At 31.5% G+C, this 22,605-nt stretch overlaps 1 protein-coding gene across 1 annotated transcript in view; it reads right to left on the bottom strand.

Moving 5' to 3' along the window:
* Positions 1-21,174, bottom strand: part of LOC132734130 (uncharacterized) — a gene marked incomplete at its 5' end in the record, with an annotated part of 30,809 nt that extends 9,635 nt beyond the window's left edge. The window contains 8 exons of the mRNA XM_060720847.1: positions 14,504-14,732; positions 14,976-15,074; positions 16,444-16,542; positions 18,306-18,395; positions 18,912-19,041; positions 19,814-19,899; positions 20,448-20,673; positions 21,064-21,174. Coding sequence (XP_060576830.1) covers positions 14,504-14,732; positions 14,976-15,074; positions 16,444-16,542; positions 18,306-18,395; positions 18,912-19,041; positions 19,814-19,899; positions 20,448-20,673; positions 21,064-21,174 — 1,070 coding nt within the window. The remainder of the gene's footprint in view (positions 1-14,503; positions 14,733-14,975; positions 15,075-16,443; positions 16,543-18,305; positions 18,396-18,911; positions 19,042-19,813; positions 19,900-20,447; positions 20,674-21,063) is intronic.
* Positions 21,175-22,605: the final 1,431 nt, after the last annotated feature.

The raw sequence follows: 22,605 nt of genomic DNA, 5'->3' as shown, positions 1-22,605 counted from the left end.
AAGTCTTTTTTTATAAAATAAATTCTTGGGCGGGGCCAATATTTGTAAAGATAAAAAAAGACAGTGCAACATGCAAAATATCTAAGCTCTAGACATTGTAATTAAAAACCATGGAGTTTAATAGACTATGTCTGTGTAAATACAATGAAACTTAAAAGTGTTTTCCAATATCACGGTGTGTAATCGTTTCGGGCTGATTTGGAATATTGCCTCGTTCCTGAACTGATTTGTATTTTTTGCACCGGATTGGATTTTCAGCTTGACGAGGTAACAAAATATAAAAAAATAAACACATTTACATTTTTTAGTCTTTGAATATTCTATTTGCACGGAACATTGCAATGTTTAAGGAATTCATATACAACTTTATGAGGTTTGTTAATGGTCTTTTATTAGTTGGAATCGAAAAACAAATTTAATATGTCAGTGAAGTAGCAGTAAACACTAGAATAGAATTGTCGAAAGTCATTATTATCTAAAATTTTTCATATATTTAATGAGCTTTTTATAGATAAAGATCTTCCAGCGTTAATTTAGTGGTTTTAGTAAGATGCTTTGTCTAATAATGAATTTGTAGTACGTATAATTATGACAAGGTTCCGTGTATTTCTTAGGGCACCGGATTGTTTTATATTAAGGGGCAAGAAGTCAACGGGCTAACTGTAGGCTTGACGCTCATTGCAACTCTTACTCAGTCGCCGGTTAATAATGTTGAACAAAGGCACTTCCCTTAAATCTACCTTTTGTACGTACATATTAAAATAATAAAATGCCAGAAAAAATCTAGATTTAGTTGCAAATTTCATGCAATTTTATAAGAAACTATTGATATATTTGTAGTGTTATTTAATACAGAGGAACTGGGATATAAGTACATAGCAAGAGTAGCGGTAGTACATGTGGATCTAACGATTTTAGATGTCCGTAATGTGTTTCTTTAGAAAGTGTTAAGGCACAAATAATCACTATCTTGAGACTATGTGCTTATGATATACATGGAACAACATCAAGGTCATGGTTGGTAAAAGGTCAAGAAGTACACATTCATGTTCACTGCGGAAGGGGATTAAGCTGCTCCTCACACTACCTTGTTTATAGTATTAAAATAATAAAATGTCAAAAAATATTCTTTATAGTTGCAAATGCCAGTAGGTAAAGTCAAAGCAACATACGTTTATATTTGAAACTATCTACAGATTTATGTAAAAGTGTTGCATACTGCAGAGGAATTGGGATATAACTACATACTAAGTGTAGCGATAGTAAATTTTTTTTCCCGGCAATAGTCTGTCTACCATATTATTTTCTTTGAATCGGGACAAATGAAATAACTATACTGGAAGCTAAAAAGAGGAATTGTTTTTGCAATTTAGTGCAATGTAATGCAGAAGTTGGCTTTTCAAAACAATGTATACTATAACATATAAAAATATAATGGTCAAAGAGGCTGATGACGTGTCAATCTTATAATATTGATAAATCCATGTAAAAAGATTTTTCCTGTTTATAATTCATAGGATCTTGTCAGACTTTGTAACTGCGATAATCTGTTTTTTAGAATTGAAATGTTAGATCTAGAGCATATTTCCACAAATTGACAACTCAATATTTACGCTGCAATACCCATCAGAAATAGTCAATAAAGACGTGTTTATACAGTATATATGTTAATGCATTTACGGTTCTAGATTGTTTGGTGTTTTGGGTCTGCTTTCGGCACAACCTTAACCCATTACAATACATATTTTCAAAACTCATTATTAGATAATAAATATCATGACATGAATGGTAACTATAAGAAGAGCCGAACAGACTTTTTTTCTGTTGTAGGACAACATAACTCGACATTTTTTTTCGACAATGAGTTCCATACATCTATAGTAAATTCTAATATATGTACATAGGTATATGGAAATATCTCCAAAGCAAGATCGTTAATATTAAATATGTTGAATAGTAAGTAGGACATAGAACATCCTTGACACAATCCTGTTTTAACATCAAACCAGTCTGTAAAATATCCATTTATACGTACACAAGAAGATACATTTTGATACAAGGATTTTACAGCAGTTTACATTTTTGAAGACAAACCAATATCAATGAGCTTCTGCCAAAGTAAATTTCTGTTAATGGAATCAAAAGCATTTCTGAAGTCGATGAAAGCACAAAATGTGGATTGTTTGTTTCTCTTATCTATAATATTTGTAAGGCTGGATAAATGGTCTATTGTGCTACGCTTTTTCGAAAACCGTTCTGTTTATCAACAATAACTTTAGTGGCATTTGTCCATTTTACAATACGTTAATTCAGAATACTTGTATAATAAATCTTATACATTGATGAAGCTAATGAAATACCTCTATATGACACAGGATCTCTAAGATCATTTGAACTAGATTTTGGTATTGGGTTAATAATACTCTTCGACGACAATGACGGAATTAGTCCGGTTTGTAAATAGACATTAAACGTAATTATACTTTATATGAAGAAAATTCTTTTCTTTACAATATCTAATAAGCAGAATATGAAAAATATAAAAAATATTAAGTTGAAAATATCTCAATATATTTCATTGTACCTTTTATTTCCCATTTACCATGATTGAGTAATCTTTCAAATCAAAATGTTCACCAAAGTGTGTAACGTGAATTACTATTTTCAATGTTATATGTAAAGATTATAGAAATCCCAGCCAGAAAAGCCGGGATCGTATTAAAACATTTAGGGATACCGGAATTGACCAGTTCAAGAATATAGTTTTCAGAAATAGATTTAGAAACAGATGTAGATTTCAGAAAAGGCGGGGTCGCATTAAAATATATAGGGATCCCGGGAATTGACCAGTTCCAGAATATTGTTTTCAGAAAAGCCGGGATCGTATTAAAACATATACCGGGATCCCGGGGATTAAACAGTTCAATAATATAGTTATCAGAAAAGCCGGGATCGTATTAGAACTACAGATAAAGATTAAATTCTTATTCTGTTAATTGACCATAGTCTGAAGTGTCACTAGACAACTTCAATACACCAGGGGCGATACGTTTTGGGCATTATTTTTTAGGAAAATGAGGCCCGCTACAATTTTTTTTATTTTATAATTACATAGCCAAAAGTTTCATTGCCAAATAATTTGTCCATACTTAAAAAAATATTCATTTAAGACATTCATATCTGTGAAACATGTTATATTTATACGATCCATGAAACTTGATTACTTGTTATACATCTTCACTATATACCTTATGTTTTACTTTCTTTTTTTTTTTGCAACGTGAAAGCCTTTTGGTATATAAAACAACAACCCGATTGTCCAAGACATTTATTAATTTGCAGATAAATCAACATTGTTTATTAAAAAATAATCTTGAACCAAAACTTGAGGACTTCTACAACTGCTTGAAACAATGGCAACATAGAAAATTAACTTTGATGGTAAGGTAAGGTGACTGTTGTCAAGACATTTGCACTACCAAAATTAATATATCCTTTTGCGGTGTTAGAAAACCCGCCAGAATCAAAAATCAAGGAAATTGAAAATGCAATATTTCATTTAATTTTGAAGGAAAACCAGACAAAATTAAACGAAATATTATTAAGCAGAGTTTTGAGAATGTGGGACTTAAACTTACAGACATTTCATATTTTTTAAAATCTTTAAAAGCAAGTCGGATCAAAAGATATTTAGATAAAGAAAACCATATCTTATAGAAATTATTTGTTGAAAATAAATTATTTTAGTATGAAAATGAACTCATTTTTAAAACATTTCAAAACAAGATGCTGATAATCTATTTCCACACAAAAAATTTATAAATAATATGCTAAATGGATTGATTGAAATTAAAAGTACATGCTTTACAAATAATATCTCTTATAAAGACATTATTTGGAATAAATCGGATATAATAATAATGGTAAACTTGTATTTTATGAAAATTGGTTTATTAAAGAAATAAAATTAGTACAACACTTATATGATTACAGAACAGGAAAGTTTTATAAATTCGAAGAATTTAAATATTTGTATGGCATCAATAATACAGATTTCTTAAACTATTATTCATTATTATGCTTATTGAAAATATACCTGACACTCTTATCAACAAGTTGAAAAATACTGAAATAAACACTGTTTCCTTGCAACCTTTTATACAAAATGTTATACAATCCAAATCTGTGAATAAACTTTTATATGATATGCAAATGAAAAACGGAAAATGTCAAGGGAAAAAGTAATAAAATTAAATGGGAAGAAAATATACAAAAGCATATTGACTGGACAAAGATATATCAACTGCCTTTTAAGAGCACATTAGATCTCACATTATGTCACATAGAATTATACTGACTAATACTATTCTCTTCAAATGCAAACTGTCTGACACAAATTTGTGCGATTTTTGTCATAATAATAGCATTGGAAATATTGGCCATCTTTCTGGGAATGTACAAAAATACAAAATATTTTGTCAAAGCTACACACGTGACTAAACTCAATTGGAATTATATTTAACCTTTTGAAAGAAATAACTTAAAGTTAATCTGCATAGTAACATAATTAATTTCATTCTCATTCTTATGAAATATTACATTTTTAAGACAAAATATCAAAAATATACACCAAGTTTTGAAATATTTAGAAAAATGTTAGAATACAAATAATATAACAAATTGCATTATCTAAAGATAAATTGGAAGCACATAAGACAAAATGTAATATCATCTGTAACATAAGAATTGTCGAGTAAATCAAGAGTAAAACAATGCAAAAAACATATATAAAGAAAACTAATAAGATTTGTATTAATCACTATACAAAAAAGGGACAAAATGATTTTGAGCATGAGAGTGCGTGTGTGAGTGCCTGTGTATTTATGTGTATATGCGTGCGTATGTGTGTGTGTGCGTGTGCGTGTGTGTGTGTGTCTGTGGATTTGTGTATGTCTATGTGTGCGTGCGTTTGTGTTTACATTACTGTTTTATAATTATTAAAATGGAATATATTATGTTGAATACATGTAACAATAGTATGTTAACTGGAATGTTTGTAATTCATATATGAAAGAACATGATAAATGAAAGAAGATATTGATAAATTAACATTATGATATAGTATTTCACACGCCTTTTACTTAAAATAAGCATGACAAGTCTAATTTGTATTGACAATAATGTATAAATACTCAAACATAACGGTCACGATAAAAACGTTGATTTTCCTTAGATGTAAGAGATCCTGGAAAACTGCATTTAGAAAAGCCGTATTCGTATAAGATATATATATATATATATATCCCGGGAAATTGACTATTACTATCTTGTTTTCAGAAAAGCTGGTATCTTTTACTATTTATATTAACTATTATTAATATAGTATAGAGATCCCGCGAATTGACCACCTGTCATACGTGTCAAAATGTTGTTGTTTCTTTTGTTATCAATTATGTTAAGAATATCTCATATGACTTGTATATAATGTATATAATATATGTATTGTAAACCCTTATTATTTTATTATATTTCTGTTCTTAAGCAGACGATCGCAAAAATGCCTGGACATAAAATTAATGACTTTTTTGGTAAGTCAGTCGACTTCTGAAAATGAACCAATAACTTCTTCCACTTCTAAACAAAAAAGTGCTGATTCTTGTGAAGAAGAATCTTATTAACATTTGGACCCGGTCGACTCCACTACCACTACGGAGCCCCAAAAGATAAAACAAGTAAATTTAAAATATCATGGCTTAATGACTGGCCATGATTAAAATGAAATGAAATGAAATGTATCATTTAAAGCATTAGGGGAAAGAGGTGTTTCCCCACACAAGATACTTTGTTTAGGATCAGATGGAGCCAATATAATGACTGGCAAAAGGGTGGTGTTGCTGCCCGTCTGAAAAGTGAATCCCCTTACCTAATAAACATACACTGCATTGCACACAGACTTGCCTTATGTACAAGTCAAGCTGCCAAGAAAATAGATTACATGCAACAGTACAAGACTACTCTCACGAATCATTATTACTAGTTCAAGGCATCATCTGTTAGGAGTGGTCGTCTGACAAAACTTCAGCAAATCCTGAAGCAACCCCAAATTAAAGTAAGGGATATGCATGATATTTGTTTTACAATGTGTAACAGGGAAATTACAAGTCTTGGAGCTCCCTTGTTTCATACTTATTGGCACTGAATTGTCCCGTGATTCCAAGGCAACTGGTCTGAGGAGGTCTATACTTCAATATCAATATCCTGCTCTTACCTGGTGGTTGATGGATGTTATCCCAATTTATACCACACTGAACTTGGTTTTTCAAAAGAAAAATCTTGACATTGGTGCTATCAAACCAGCTGTAGCCACTGCTGTGTCATCTTTAAATTACCCCAAGGAAAATGATGGTCATTATTTTAAAGAATTCAAAGATATATTTCAGAATGGTGAATTTTTTTGCCAAAAATTACAAAGTGCAGATAAACAAGAAAACAAGGTGGTTTCTACAATGGTAACTTTTATTGACAATTTAATAGCAAATATAAACACAAGATTTCCTTCTGTCCTGAATACCTTTAACTGTCTTGGTCTAAGGGATTTGTCATTCATACCCAAGTTTGAACTCAAGGATTATGGCACTGAGAAGCCAAAAGTGTTGTTAGACCACTATGGGTAGTCTTATGGAAATGATCATGAGCCACTAGTCAATACTGACCTCACAAGACAGGAGTTGAAGCAATTAGTCCTTGAGAAGAGGTATCAACGTGAATAACTGCAAGTTAAGTGGAAAGTTAATAGTAAAAGCAATGGTAAAATCTTACCAAGCATGTTGTTGCTTACAGGATTAGCATTAACAATTCCTGTGAAAACTGCAATCTGTGAGCGTGGCCTCTCTGCACAAAACAACATCAAGGACTCTAGCAGAAATCGTCTAGAAGAAGCACAGCTAATGACTCTTATGACAATTTCTATAGAAGGCCCACCCTTGAAAGACTAAAATGCTTCTAAAGCACTAGTTTAGTTCAAAACTGAGAAGAATAGAAGAATCTTTCAGAACTTTTCGCTGGCAGGAATGAATGAGCACAAACTTTGAAACTCAAAGACAAACAATAATCATGTGTAAAGTAACTGTTTTAAAGTAAATAAGAAATAATGAACTACCAGTAACTGTTGTTTGAAAGTTTGAGATTATGCAGTCTGTTAAGTACTTTACTATTTTTGAAGATTTTGAAAGATCAGTGACATATATGCTTAAGTTTGCATTGGAAATTGATGTTCAGTTTGTGTCTGTTTGTTTTACAACGAAATTCAATTTTAAAATGATCATATTGTTGGTAAATGTTTGTCCTCCACATTTTTTCAAATCCCCCACACTTTTTAGTTAAGTGGGGGACAATCCCCCATAATTTTGAAATATTAGATGCAACACTGAGTTTCAAATATAAACGTATGTTGCTTTGACTTTGCCTACTGGCATTTGTAACTACAAATAATATTTTTTTTATATTTTATTCTTTTAATACTAATTTATAGATTTCAATGAAATGCCTTGAAGTTTGTTCAATATATGAATTTGGTGATTGATTAAGAGTTGCAATGAGCTTCAAGCCTACAGTCAGCCCGTTGTCTATTTTCCGTTAACATAAACAATGCAGTCTGAATGACAGCTAAATCCCCTTCCGCATTGAACATGAATGTGTACTTTTTGACTTTTTACCAACCATGACCTTGATGTTGTTCCATGCATATCATATTAATTAAGCACATAGTCTCAAGAAGGTGATAATTTGTGCCAAGTTATTTAAAATATTCCATAAAGTCAAACAGTTATGGAGAACATATAACCTTGACCTTCGGGGTAGCAGCCTGGATGTTGAGCTCTGCAGATCGTGTCATGGTGGGGATCATTTGTGCCAAGTTATTTTAAAGCCTTTGAATTGTCAAAAAGTTATAGAGCGGACATAAAAAATGGATGTTTTTACATTGGACCTTTGACCTGACCTTCAGGGTTGTGACTTGATTATTATGCTCTGCCAATGGTGTCATAATGGTAATCATTTCTGCAAAGTTTTATTAAAAATATTGCAGTAGTTTAAATGTCATGTACAGACACGGAATATAGACTTTTTAACATTTGACCTGTGTGACCTTGACCTTGGGTAGCAATGCAATTATTGCGCTCTGCACATCATCTCATAATAATGATCACTTGTGCCAAGCTATTTAAAAAAAAATCAGAGGTTTAAATGATATGGAAAGGACACGAAACGTACTTTTTATACATTTGACCTTTAAGTGTGACCTAGACCTTGGGGGTAGTAACCCAATTATTGCGCTCTGCACATCATCTCAATATGGTGATCACTTGTGCCAAGTTATTTAAAAAAAAATCAGCGGTTTAAAAGTTATGGAGCGGATACGAAAGTGTTACGGACGGACAGACGAAGAGGCCATTCTTATAATTCCCTTTCCTCTGCGCGGAAGGGGATGAATTAGGCCAGTGTCCTAAAAAATACACGGTTGTCAGAAAAATATGTACTTTAAATTCATTACTGGACGAAACATTTTACTAAAACCACTAAATTATCGCGGAAAGATTTTATTTCATAATATGATCATGCAAAACCTGAAAAATCAAAGATAAAATTGACTTTTGGGAAATTTTATGCTATTGTTTACTACTACTTCACTGGCATGTGTACTTTGTTTTTTTATTCCAACTAATAAACTAATAAAATACCGTAAACAAACCTTATAAAGTTGTATATGAATTCCTTAAACATTGCAATATTCCGTGCAAATAGAATATTCAAAGACTAACACATGTAAATATGTTTATTTTTATATTTTGTGCTGGCATCATTGATCCCAAAGGACCAGAAAAATATAACAAAACTGAAGTGAAGTACGGGGCAACATTTTACAGCTGCCACACAGCACTTGACACATGCTGACACCTATTGGAAAGTACAAAAAACAAGAATAAAGATAAACAAAATAGAGAAAATAAGAATCCCTAAAGAAAGCACAACACGGCAAAATTGAAAATGTTGCAGGCTCGGTTTGATAAGGCAAAATTATGATAAACAAGATCAACAAGGAAAGGCGGCGTTTAATGAACGCAACCCCCACATGACCCAGCTACAAGAACCAGTGGCAACGTTCACAGGACGCAGCCACCAACACACCCAAGCAGGGCACCCAGACAACACCCAACAAAAACCTGGAGTGGACATAATAAGGGTGGTGAATGGAGAGAGACATGTAATGTGCGAAATAATATAAACTAAAACGGGCCCATATGGGAATTTAAAGGGATAAGGACTGTAAGGGTGAAAAAGGGAGGGGATAAAAATGGGAGGGGGTTATGGAAAATACCTACCGTAAACGACAATCCAACAAGGCAGACATCACAAAACATGTAAACATTCAGAAACAAGTAACAATACAGACATGAAAAACACGTGAAGGTACATAGAGGGGTACAGCCTCGGAACGGTCAGTGGTAGTTAAACCACTGGGGTGTTTAAACCGGTTTTAGGCTCTGCAAACCTCACTCTTAGCCCCAATATGTTCCTGAATGACAGGAAAGTGTAAATAAAATTAATCCCTTAAAATTAATGCCTTAAAATAATTGGGTCATAACCTCTTTTAATATTTTAGAAAAGACGGCACAAAAATAACTATGATCCATGATCCTACACAGTTTGTAAACCACATCTCCATAGAAATTAAGTTTGCTAATATCTAGTCGTAAACGAGTTTTTAAATTACAATTAAATCTTTAAACTAAATCTGAATTACGATGGTAAAACTTAGTAAAATATTTACGCAATTTATGATAGCGATAACCTTGTTTAAGAAATTTGTTTGCAATAAATAAATTGCGTTCATTAAAATCATCAGCACGACTGCACTCCCTAGCAAATCTAATTAATTGAGAAAAATGCACCCCATCTGATATATCATGAGGTACATCTCCATCTAAATGTGGATAGTTAACAATATTAAAATCAAAATTATCTCTTTTATCGTAAATTTTAGTTACTATAGTATTGTTAATAATAGAAACGTTTAAATGGAAAAAAGATGTAATAACGTCTGCAGGTTAGTATTATTCATATAAGTTCACTGGGATATATTTTAGAAACCAATTGATCGAAATAAGGATGATTCATGTTAAGGCTATCATCTAGGTATTGGGAAGTGTTGTTAAATGCTTTAATAATTTCCCGATGTGACCTAGGGGAAAGACTTAGCATAAAATCCCTCTCATAGCAGTAAAGAAATAATCAGCTATCAGGGGTGCACAAAAAGTTCCGATTGGAATGCCATTATCTGTTTGAAAATTGTATTACCAAACCTGACATACCTGTTATCTAATAAAAACGAAAGTGCTTTATAAACTTCGCCACAGGTCCACATTAATTATTGTTTAATGATACCATTGGTAAAGAAAGCCTTCTTTGAATTGCAAGCAAGAAACGTGACCTGTTCTCTTGCAAATGTTTTATGAATTAAAGATAATAATTTATCATTTATAAGATTATGTGGCAAGGTTGTACGAGGTATATAGGGTAGAGAAATTGTAAGTACTTACAGATGAAACATGATAATTCTTAACTTTAAACTTATCTAAAATTTCAGTTGAATTTTTAACAGACCAAAAAAGATTTTAACCCGTATATTCATAAACTGTTTCACATGACATTTACCTTGATGGCAGTTAGACAAAAAGTAAATAAAATAGAACGATAACTAGTAGTACAAGATGTTGAATTAGCAATGAAGCGGGCCTACATGGATGTTTATGTAATTTTGGAATCCAGGATATGACAGGTAGGTTCAGCTCTTTCTCATTTACAAATACTTTAAAGTCAGAAATACTAGAAATATGACTGCTCACAATATCTCTTTCAGAAAGAACGGTTTTAGAAATAGTATTAGTGCTGTTAAGTTCATTTTGTAAATTGTTTGTTTTTGGGTTTTACGTCACATCGACACAGTATATGTCATATCGCGACGTTCCAGCTTTACTGGTGGAGGAAGACCTCAGGTGCCCCTCCGTGCATTATTTCAGGCACGAACGGGCACCTGAGTAGAACCACCGACGTTCCGTAAGCTAGTTGGATAGCTTCCTCACATGAAAGAGTTCAAAGTCCCTGTCGGGATTCGAAAAGTCCTCGATCGATTCAGCTAACTGACTTCGACAAGCATTAAAAATCAATATCTGAAGGAATTCTATATTTTGGTTCTTTAAGAAATAAATAACGGATTCTCTTGTCGTTTATTTTGAATTTTTGCAGTCTCAACTAGTTGGTATATTACACTGAACGTTTAGGTCTGAGACAATTTTGTTTTAATTGAATATGATATTTCTGACAGGCGTACAAATAATTTGAATCTCAGAATTTGTGAAATATTTTGGAATCGAATCGTTAACGCGTTTATCACGAAAAATATTAGGTAAATCGATGAAATCAATACCTTTGTTTAGAAAATTAATTTTGAGAAAGTGTGTGTCATGTTCAGCGGTGGTAATGATATGAAGTCTTAAAATATGCTGTGTAAAATTTTGTAAAAGGTAGGCTGCAGTTTATATAAAGGGTCAGTTTGGATATCTATGTTATCAGCTTCTTTGAGACCGAAAAGAAAGGGAGGTTAGACGTGATAACATAGCATGTCCACCGAATTTGTCAAGATGTTATTAAAATCGGAAACAGACATAGTAATTTTTGATTTACGTTTGGTGTTACCATTTTTACTTATTCCAAGTGATCGAGATTTCCGCTTCCGTATGTTAAGAATAGAAAAAAATGTCCATCCTGGGATCTTTAGAAATATTACCTTGTTAAAAAATATTGTCGTTAAGGCCAAGCGGAAAAGGGGTTTGTAAATTTTCAATCCATTTCAATTCAGCCATGTGTCTGGCTTTTATTTAAAACTAGACTATGCATCAGAATCGTAAGTAATCTGTTCCACTTGCTGAATTGCTACATGTTTAAAGGAATGGCAAACTTTTCAAAAGTGTTGATATAAAAGAGTAGTAAATTGCTACGGTTTCTAATTTTATAGAAGTGTTCTCGGAATCTAATTTTAAGAAAACGTTCTGTTTGCCCATCATACTGAATGCCGCAACCGGGAGCATTTCATGTTCACGGGGGAGGAAGTGTTACACGAGGGATGGAGTTCTTATGATAACTTGTCAAGGAGTTCTTGTGATAAATGTCACGGAGTTTCAAGAAAACTATTGTATGTACTGCAAAAACACTCGTCAAAAATGATAATTTTCATCTTTAAAAAGTGAGTTTTAGGTGCTAAATTAAACTCTAATGATTAAGTTTGCCTTACATATTATATAATGTGTCAAAAACTAACTCATATTCCATTTTTCATCGCCTTTTGCTTTAAATCTGGTAGTTTTGAGTAAACATTTCATCTTCAAACCTTTGTTACCAAAAAGTACGATATAGAGGATATTTGTTTGTTTGTGTGTAAGATGAAATTTTATTTCATCGAGTGGGCTTTAAAAACAGTATTCTCACGAGTGGCGTAGCTGTTTTTAAAGTTCACGAGTTGAAATAAAATTACATCTTACACAACAAGCAAACAAATTTTCTTTTTATTTCATGCTTAAAAACAAGTTAAAACGAAATTTCCTTAATATTTACGTTAATATTAAAATCTGTTTCCCCATTTAGAGCCTCAAAAAAGTCGAATTTCTCATTAAATACAAGAAGTCATGGGCTGAAAAATAAGTTCCACGATCAACGTTAAATGGTGGTGATAGTATTCATTTTATTAAAAAACTATGTCTGATCGCATGTTTAAATAATAAAAACAAACAATTCTAGTAGGAGAAAAAGTCCAACCATCCATCCATATTTCTGTTACTGACTGCGAATTTATAATAGACCTGGTTATGTTAAATGTAAGCGGCCGCCATTTTTAAAGTTGTGTATTTCACTGGAGGAAAATAATTGTGTTTGATTCAGAGGGATATCATTTGGATTTGTTAGTCATAAACCTTTTTAAAAGAAAGAAAACTTATATGAGGATTGTAACAGACAATAAATAAGTGTTGACACATGTGTAAACATTCAAAAGAGCGGATAGGAAATGGGAAAACTTGGAAGCCTTCAAACGCTGGGTTGTTTTACATATTCTTCGACTGAAAGCTGCCATTGCTTTTCAAGTTTTCATAAAGCATACTGCAGTTTTTGCTCGTAGGATACTTTAATATGCCCAAATGTCATCAAGAGCAGTTTTGCATGTGGAAGGAATGTATTTTTCAGACTGTAAAAATGAAACAAAAAACTAAAGAGACGATATTTGGTGATTAGTTATTTTAATGAATAGAAGTAACTTACTGTAAGTTTTTTTTCTTTTTATTACTTTTGACATATAAGTTATTTATCAATTTCAGCTTTGCTTTTCTTTAAACAGCCTGATATTGACGGAATGGTCAGCAAAAATAAAATTGAGGTACCACATGGGGAAAATCTTAAAAAAGTAGTTTCGTCATTGAAAAGTGTGAAATTATATTTTGATAATTTTCACTGTGAAATTATCAAATATAATTTTCACGGATAAATCAGTAATCCACTGAAAAGCATAAAATGAAATATGATAAACAACTTTTACGACTCCGTAAAACGCGCATATCTTTAGCATGACGTCATATGTGCTGGAAAGCCGTTCTGAATCTAGTGTTACAGTTTTTGTTCTGTAAACAGTTCATATTTTTTTAGTATGTGGCAAATAAAACTTTACCTTCGTAAAACTTCATTACTAAACTGATTGGCCTTGAATTTCACATACAATTAAACCTCACGTTATTTATTCAATATATTGCCATGCCTTATAAGATAATATAGTCTAAAAATCTAATATGTAAAAGTGCGACATCACTTTACCCGCTGACATTTCTAAACGGTAATACGGTATGCCAGTGCCGAGTTTAAGTTATAAATTATTATGTTTAAGGCGTCTTTTAATTGACTTTTAATTTGTTTGGTATTGTCGGGAATTGCGCTCATATGCATGCGCCGTTAAATGACGCCAACGTAAGCGTGACATTAGAGTACGTCACTTCCTATGTTTTGTAGTTAAACGTTAGTAGTTTAAATAGACGTATAAACCAGACACAACGTGAAGTACATTTTTATCATATTATAGTACCCTATCCGACAGGTATAATAAAAGTAACATTACATTCCACTGATGGTTATAGTACAAGGCAGCAATGTCAGTCAAACCGTTGCCGAAGCTGAAATGACTATTTGGTGTGATATTTACATACTAAGGCCACCACAGACACGCATATTTCAATTTTATCAAATTGAATTTGTTCAATAAATTTCGTTTGAAACAAAAATCCATTCAAATTAAATTCAATATAATTCAAAATAATACTAATTAATACCTTATTTTTTTGTAATCTGATACACATATTTTAACATTTATTCTGATAAAACTGATATATTTAAGCAAAACAAATCAAACCTTTCGATATATAGAACTAGGTCTGAAGCTTCTTTTGCCTCTATTGTTGCAGAAACAGCATCTTTAATATGTTCAAAGGTTGCATTTGTCCTGCCTACATTGTCAAGCCATTTATTGAATACTTTAATATAAGCGTGAATGACCCAACCTTCAGTATGCTTATTCTTTGCTTCAAGATCAATTTCAGCAACTGTATCATGAACGCTTCTAGCCATATTCTGACAATTGTCTACAGACGAATATAAAACATATTTCAGCATTTACTATATTTCTGAACACTTTTAAAACGAAATACTCTTAGGAATTTCTATTATTTTCCCTGTATTAAGATAACTGAAAACTTATAGACAATCACCAACAAAGCAATCTAATTATAGTACAAGGAAAATAATATTTCATAGAATGATTTACACGGATATTAAAGCGTTAGATTATGCTATTTTTGAATTAAACGTAATTTTAACTGACTTACTGAGTAATTGATATGCAAATAATTCCCAGCGTGTTGGAGTTAACGATTTTGATAGTTGTAAGAAAATTTGTGTCCAGTCTATTTCAAATCCAGGGGCACCTGAAAAATAGAGATAAATCAAATAGAGTTCAAATAAAATAAATTTCAAAAATGTCACATCATAATTATTATTTGAAAAAAAATAATAGACACTATCCGATAATGTTAAAAAGCACTGGGAATTTTTAATTTTTATTTTTTATTTTGTTCAAAGTCTTTTCATGAAAGAAAAGACCTTTACTTTTATTGTCTCGTATTCAATCATTTCAAAGTATATATATATCATCAAAAGCACAATCACGAATAAATGAAAAATGATATGACCGGTGCTCTTTTTTTGAAAGCATATTTAACGTTGATCTTTCTAGCTGTTGTATATAACTAGCATTTGCGAATTACAAGTTATAAATGTGCCACAAATTGATTCCTGGCTGTTTCACTTTCCAAGAATGTATGGAGGAACTGATTACCGGACACGACCATCAAAGTACTTTTATGAAATATTGCCTATAACGGCAAAGTATGATATTCACCTTTATCTACTTGCATGTTGTTACTGGTTAACAGTGAAGTTATTTTAAAATCTACAACTGAATATTTATGCCAAGTTATATTAAAATTCATAACTGAATGTCAGAATGACAGAATTGATGATCAGACACCACAATTTTTTAACTTTGAAGATGCATTATGTTCAATTTTAAGTTTGACTTTATCTTCACATTACATGCATTATCACCACATATCTTACAGTCTTACAAAAATGAACATATAAATATAATAATTTTAGTGTGACCTTGACATTTGAGCTAAGGGCAGCTGGAGATAATTTTTGTGCCAGACACGTAGTTTGAATGTGCAAAACCGTTCTTTTTTAAGTTACTTGTTGTTTTTGTGTGAAACATATCAACTTGATGTGCTAAACAGTATTCGTGATATTTCAAAACTCATAAATGAATGACTGGACACGACCAAATATTGACGTTAGCGTGCAAGTTTGACCTTGACCTAAAGGCTATAAATTGACCGATCGTGACAAATTATGCATTTGTAAGTAAATACATAACACGACTTTTGGCATAAAAGTATATACTTGGCCTTTGAGTTGCAGACCTAAGTTTTGCCCGCGACATCGTGTCATTATGTTTACAAAATTAATACAAATGAATTCAGGTATGATTCACAAAACACGGCTATCAATGCACTTTCTGAAGCTTACCCTTTAAATCTACAAACCTGTTCTTTGAGTGCAACACATCAGCTTAACTTGCTCGGCAAACAATAACACAGTTTGATCGGACACATATTATTCTTTGACAAATACACACATTCATTTATGCAGAATTCTATCATAATCATTTTTCGCGTCTAATTTAAAGAACTGTGTTTACAGCAACAAATGATAAATAACGATTCCTGTTTCTTAAACCCTTGCCTAAATCCCTGGGAGATAATGATTCGTCCTTCGTTCTTTGACACAACTGGTTATTTTGGCGTTTGTTTTCTGAGTCTTCTGCACCATTAACAACTGAAAACATAAAAATAGTAAATATTGTTTCTTGCCGAAAGCATACAGAATAAACGTTATGTAACCAGCCTTTATGAAAGATATTAAGGTAAGATCCCTCTAATGCATGTCTGCATCTTCAAAGCAAAGGACATTATTTGGGATCAAAGGTCAAGTTGTGTTAGCTAATAACTTAGCTAGGTCATTATCTTGCTTGATATCGTCCGAATGCAAGATTTTGATGTTTTGATTCAATATATTGTTTTATATAATTTATTATTTTTTATTTAATGGTAATAAAATATCTAGTGATTTTCGAACCTTTGATACTAATTTGGTGTGCATTTATTTTATTGTTTAATTAATTTGTTGTTAGTACTCTATAGTGAATCTACCTTTGGAAATACGTGTATATATATTACAACAATAACAGCACACAATAATATAATCTTTATAAATTTTGATGTTTATGGTGTACATGTATAGCATATGAATCTATTAAGGGAAGAACTGCATATTACAAATGAAATACTTATATAATCAATTATTTTAATTGGTCACACATTACATTCATTTCATTTTGCATTTAATGTTTATTAATGAATTTAAAGTCTACGTTACGATTATTTTTAATTCTTGGCAAAATAGAGAGAAATTAGAATCCCTAAAGAAAGCCCAATACGTCAAAATTGTAAAATGTTGCAGGCTCGGTTTGATTGAGCCTGTTGATGGACGGTACTGGAAAGTGCAAATTACCGTCCACGCCCACTAGCACAGGCTTAAGCAGAGTTCAACATTTAAACATGAAATGGTACAATTTATAATTTTTAAACATCCGCAGATGTGTTCATATGGCGGTTATCATGGAACCTTCAATGTGACACCTAAGTGCCATTCCATGAAAAGCGGCATATAGTTTCAGCAGGGAAAGTATACTTGTATCTTATTCTGTCAATTTCGATAGCTTGCACAGAACTGAATAAGTATAGTTTACTATGCGAGGCAGAAATAAGACCTAGATATTTTTATATTCAGTATATTTATATTTATAGATACGGATACCACCGTTCTGCATTAATAGTTATAATGTATACATTGTCGGAACAGTGAAGTTTATGTGTTGCAGCTAATTTAAAATGTCTGTATTGTAGGACGTAAATTCACGCAACTACCGGACATGTGGTATGCTCAAAATATAACAAAATCTTTCCTTATGGATGAAACGACATAAGTTCCGGAAGACATCTTTGTAATGACGACTTTATGTTTGGGTGGTGTTGTGCTAGCACTTTAATTGGGGAAAAAATCAAACGAAACAGTAACACCGAAGGAAAACTTTTAACAATTTGATTTAAGAAATAAAATTAGCAAACAAGAAAATTGAAAAGTGAACACATATATCATTTTACGATAAATACTAAAACTGTTTAGTTTTGAAAAAAAATCCAAGTGTTTTTTTGCTTATTCTGGTGAAAATATTTTTGTTTTATTTTTTCTCTTTTATTTACTATAGCCATAAAATATGCTTGAGCTTTTTACAGTTCAATGGTTAAACAGTTAATGTTTATTGTGCTAGCTAATTATAATGAGATTTTGGTTATGATAAGTTTATTTTGTTATGTTTAACTTATTATATTTTATTATTTAATTAATTTATACATGCAAAGGAAAATGATTGAAAATAAATATTCAGTTTCTCTATATTTCAACATTTTATTTAATTTCTAACGTCTTAAGAGAAGAAAGACTGCCTTTTATACTTTGAGAAATATTGACTTTTTTACCTTGTGTATTCTCGGAGTCTCCAGTTACTTGAACACTTTCTCTTGTTCTATGTAGTAATATGTAATCTGTGTTTTCAACTTCTTTGCAGTCTTAAAGACAACGTGAATCAGCATATTATATCAAGTTGAAATAACAGACCTAGTTAAATTACTATGTATAATGCAATTGAAAAAGAGACATTATGCGTTTAAACAATTTTCTGTGAGATAATGGTATGGTTATGAGAGAGACTGTTTAGTTGTTATATTTAGCAAATTTACAATCATGTATTTTGTCTAATCACATTATAATATAGATTGGAAAACAAGCATAGCACTCATATTAATTCCTTCCGATGTTAGAGTTTGGTCTTTATTATTTCAATTTTATATTATCAGTGCAATTTTTATAATTCAATATTGATCTAAATTAAAAAAATTCCGTATAGTTTTATTTGGTTTTGACTTTTGATTCTTTTTTGTTTTTTTTTTAATTACAAGAGACTGTTTTATGGACATTTTTTTCAGAGTGCTGCAAGTCTAATTTGAATTTCATAACTAATTTATGTGGTTTAATGATGTGCTTCACACCTTATAACATAACTAAAGCTAAACATTTTGACATACCATTGCTCTTTGATTCAATATGTGGACTGACGACAGCAATGCGCCTTTCTATATTGTTGGATTTCGGTGCTAAATCTTTGCCATCAACTTTATGTATACTGGATCCAGCTATAATAAATGCTACATTTAACTAAAATTGATCAAAGACAATTCAGACATTACGAATCCAGTTGTTTTTTATGAAAGGACATCACAAACACGAAATTATCGAATCGGACGAATACTTGACCGTTTGTATATCCTTTTGCGTATATTAAAATCTGCAGAAAAGCCTTGGACTTAATTAAATCCCTCGCCGATTGGGTTTGGACTTTGCATGTGCCCTCCTGCTTCTGCACTTGTGAATGTATGAATGAAGGATGCATTTATGATTAAATATTTTCTGTTACTGTGTATGAATAATCATTACATTGTATCAACAAAAAACAAACATTTTTAAATAATAGTTAATTTCGTTTTTTACCTGATATTGTCTTACTTTTAGGATTGTTCAAGAATGTCATACTTATAATCATTTCTTCTTCATACTCATTCCTTTGTTCGCTTGACCTTTCATAATCAATTCCAACTTTAATTTTCCGATATCTAAGAAAATAATATCAATTGTTTTAGATTTTTCTAATAATATTATATGTATTAAATATAACAATAACTATGATAATGAAAGTTATGGCAATAACAACTACATTGCAGATGATGATGGCATTATTGCAATTATAAAGATTATTACCATAGTAATACTTCTTGCATTTTTAAGTTCTTTTTAAAAAAGGCCAATGAAAATTATGGCATATTACGCACTGTTATAATAAAATTAACTTTTACTTCAATCAGTGTTTATTTAATTTACCAATTTACAAATAATTATATGATGCAAATTACTTTCTGTTGCGAATTTTTACCAGAACAGCGCTCATGATAAGGATAACAAAGATTGTACTGATAAATATCAACACCACAACTAAAGTTGACTGAGCACCGCTGTCGTCTGTTAAATAGAAAACAATTGTTAATTTATTATTCCTGTAATTTTTCTAAATCGTGTTAAAAAAAACGTTACCACTCTTTTTTCCTTACGACAATTAAAAATATTTCGAGTTACTCTTCTGTGATTCACTTATTTCAACCCAGAATTTGTCCCAGTTTTTTCATCATAGAATATAACTATGAGAAAAGGTTCCTTAAATGTGCACTACATGGTATGACCTTGCTCCGAAAACATTACAAAATTGTACATTATATATCAAAAGGAGAAATATTAACAGTAATTTGATATTTCGATCTCTTAGCTTAATGGATACATTCACTAGCAAAGTCATTTTTACAGAAAATTCTTAAATCCAACGTAACTAATCAAAAGTATCTACGTGTAAAGTCTTTTTGAGTCAGTAATTTACAACTTTTGCATTGTTCAGTTACAAACGATATTTAGATTTAATAATTTATGTTAAATACAGTAAGATTTTTTTTGTCAGTAGCTTCGACATAAAACAGCTTAGCAGAAAAGCTTAAAACATTTAATATATAATATATTACCACTACTATCGTGTTTACTAGTCTGCAGCTCACAAACAGCGTCTTTGTATACTGTACAGTTTTCTTTATATACATCACAAACTGTACAGTTTCTACAACGAACGCTTTTGTTGTAGGTAACACATTCTGGTTGATATGTTCCATCCTGGCACTGCTCACATTTAGTACTAGTATAATTCCCAGGACAGTCTTCTATTGCTGTGTAACCAGGTTCACAAGGAAAACACTAAAATATTGAAGGAAATTGTAAAAGCAAAAAGGATGTATGTTATTAATTAAGGAAAGATATGAGATATACAACTCTTTAAAATATTGCAGATTTAAACTTATATCGTTTAAATAACTTTCCGCGATATTTTGATAGCAACGTACCGAATGGTAGGTGTAGTTTTACTGTTGTTTAATCGAATTTATCTTAACTAGATCTTGAATAGTGTTCACATACAGTCTCGCTTTGTTTCAAACTTATTCGTATGTTTTGTTGAAAGTACTGGTCTTGGTGCCAAAAGGGAGAAGGGTTCAAACCCCTGTGTAAGATGGCAGACACTGTAACAAATATATTATCAGTTTATAAAACAAACTTTCTACATGTAATGTGATTGATATATCATCTTACCTCTATTCCTATCCCGTTAGTGTAAGTGTTGTTACAGTTAGTGTAAGCAAAAGCTTGGCTTAAGAGAACAGCAATAATAACCCCATGATAAACTGGATGTGTGATCATTGTCTGAAATAAATCAATATCACCGACTATCAGGACTATTTAAATGAACAATTGGTTTGATATCGAACTAATTACCTTTCCAAAATCGTATTGAATGTTTATTGACAGAAGCGTGTAAAACGCAAGCACTTATATAAATGGGTCATGAACGAATACAGTCAGTCATAATTTGATACCAGGTGGCGCTACGACGGCAATAACTTCTCTCGTGAATCTTCGTTTAGGGTTAAAAGTGTTTAGCACATGATATTTTGAAAAGTCAATATCCGGACTCCTTTTAGATATATAGTTAATCCGCGATTTGACCACTAGCCATAACTAACGATTTAATCTAGCTCCTGCAGATGTGTTATGTTATGCATGTACATGTATAAGACTGAAAAGGGAAATTATTATAATTATTAACTTTATTTTATTGTATTTATACTCGCCAAAGGTTGCACATATAGCGAGTACTCTGTAAAAGTATTAGTCATTTTAGATTTTGGAGGAAAGTGAACATTTCAGATACAGAAGAATACCCTAATTCCAGACGCTTCCCCTGGTACTTTACCGGTCTGATTGTTTATTCTTGAGACGTATTAATCAGTTTGTTGCAAGGTATGCTGAATCGGTAAATGTCCATCGTGCAGTTAGGGATGTTTGAATTACTTTATTGATAGAATAAGATTTTATTTTTTCGTAATTATTAGTGTTTTGTGTTTCTCAAAACATTTATATGAATACTTATTGCAAGATGTGTTTTTACGTTAAGTCTATCCTGTGGATTTTAAACACGAGAAAATATACGGATACGCACGCTGTCATGTTATTTTGATTTCGTTACAAGAATCAAAAGAGTAGACTAAAGTTACTTTGTAAATCATAATGAACACAGAAAAATAAAAAGATGTAAATTATTATACGTAATGGAAGGTAACGTAAATATCCGATAACTTTACCATATTAAATCAAAATGGTGGATATCGATCAACACTACGAGCCAATAAATCTCTTGCCTGGACGGAAAAAAAAAGTTCTTGGTTTTCCTTCTTAGATATGATCGTCAGTGTTATTTCCACTTGTCAATCATATGCAGACAAGTATAGGTCTTATTATATTTTACTTATACTATATAAGGGTATTCATTTAACAATATTTACACAACAAATGTCATCAATAGGACAGATGATCCATATCCCTAATGATATATTACAATACTGTGCGTTTCATATTGAATAGAAAATCTTTGATACAATTTATTAGAAAAGGGGTGTATACCCGTAAAGAAATAGCGGGGATCGAATAATATATTGTAACGGCCGGTGGGTGTCAGGTGAAAAATACTAACGGTTTGATAAAAAAAACTCAATTTATTCATTATCTATCCAATGAAACTGCAGAACAGAGACTGGAAGGAATTCAAGGCCTAGGACACCATTCGCTCAACAAAGG

This window comes from Ruditapes philippinarum, unplaced genomic scaffold, assembly GCF_026571515.1.
Source record: "Ruditapes philippinarum isolate M1 unplaced genomic scaffold, ASM2657151v2 ctg5873_1_1_1_1, whole genome shotgun sequence".
NCBI classification, from domain to species: domain Eukaryota; kingdom Metazoa; phylum Mollusca; class Bivalvia; order Venerida; family Veneridae; genus Ruditapes; species Ruditapes philippinarum.
The sequence above is the reverse complement of the archived record's forward strand: the minus strand, read 5'-3'. Positions and strand labels throughout refer to the sequence as shown.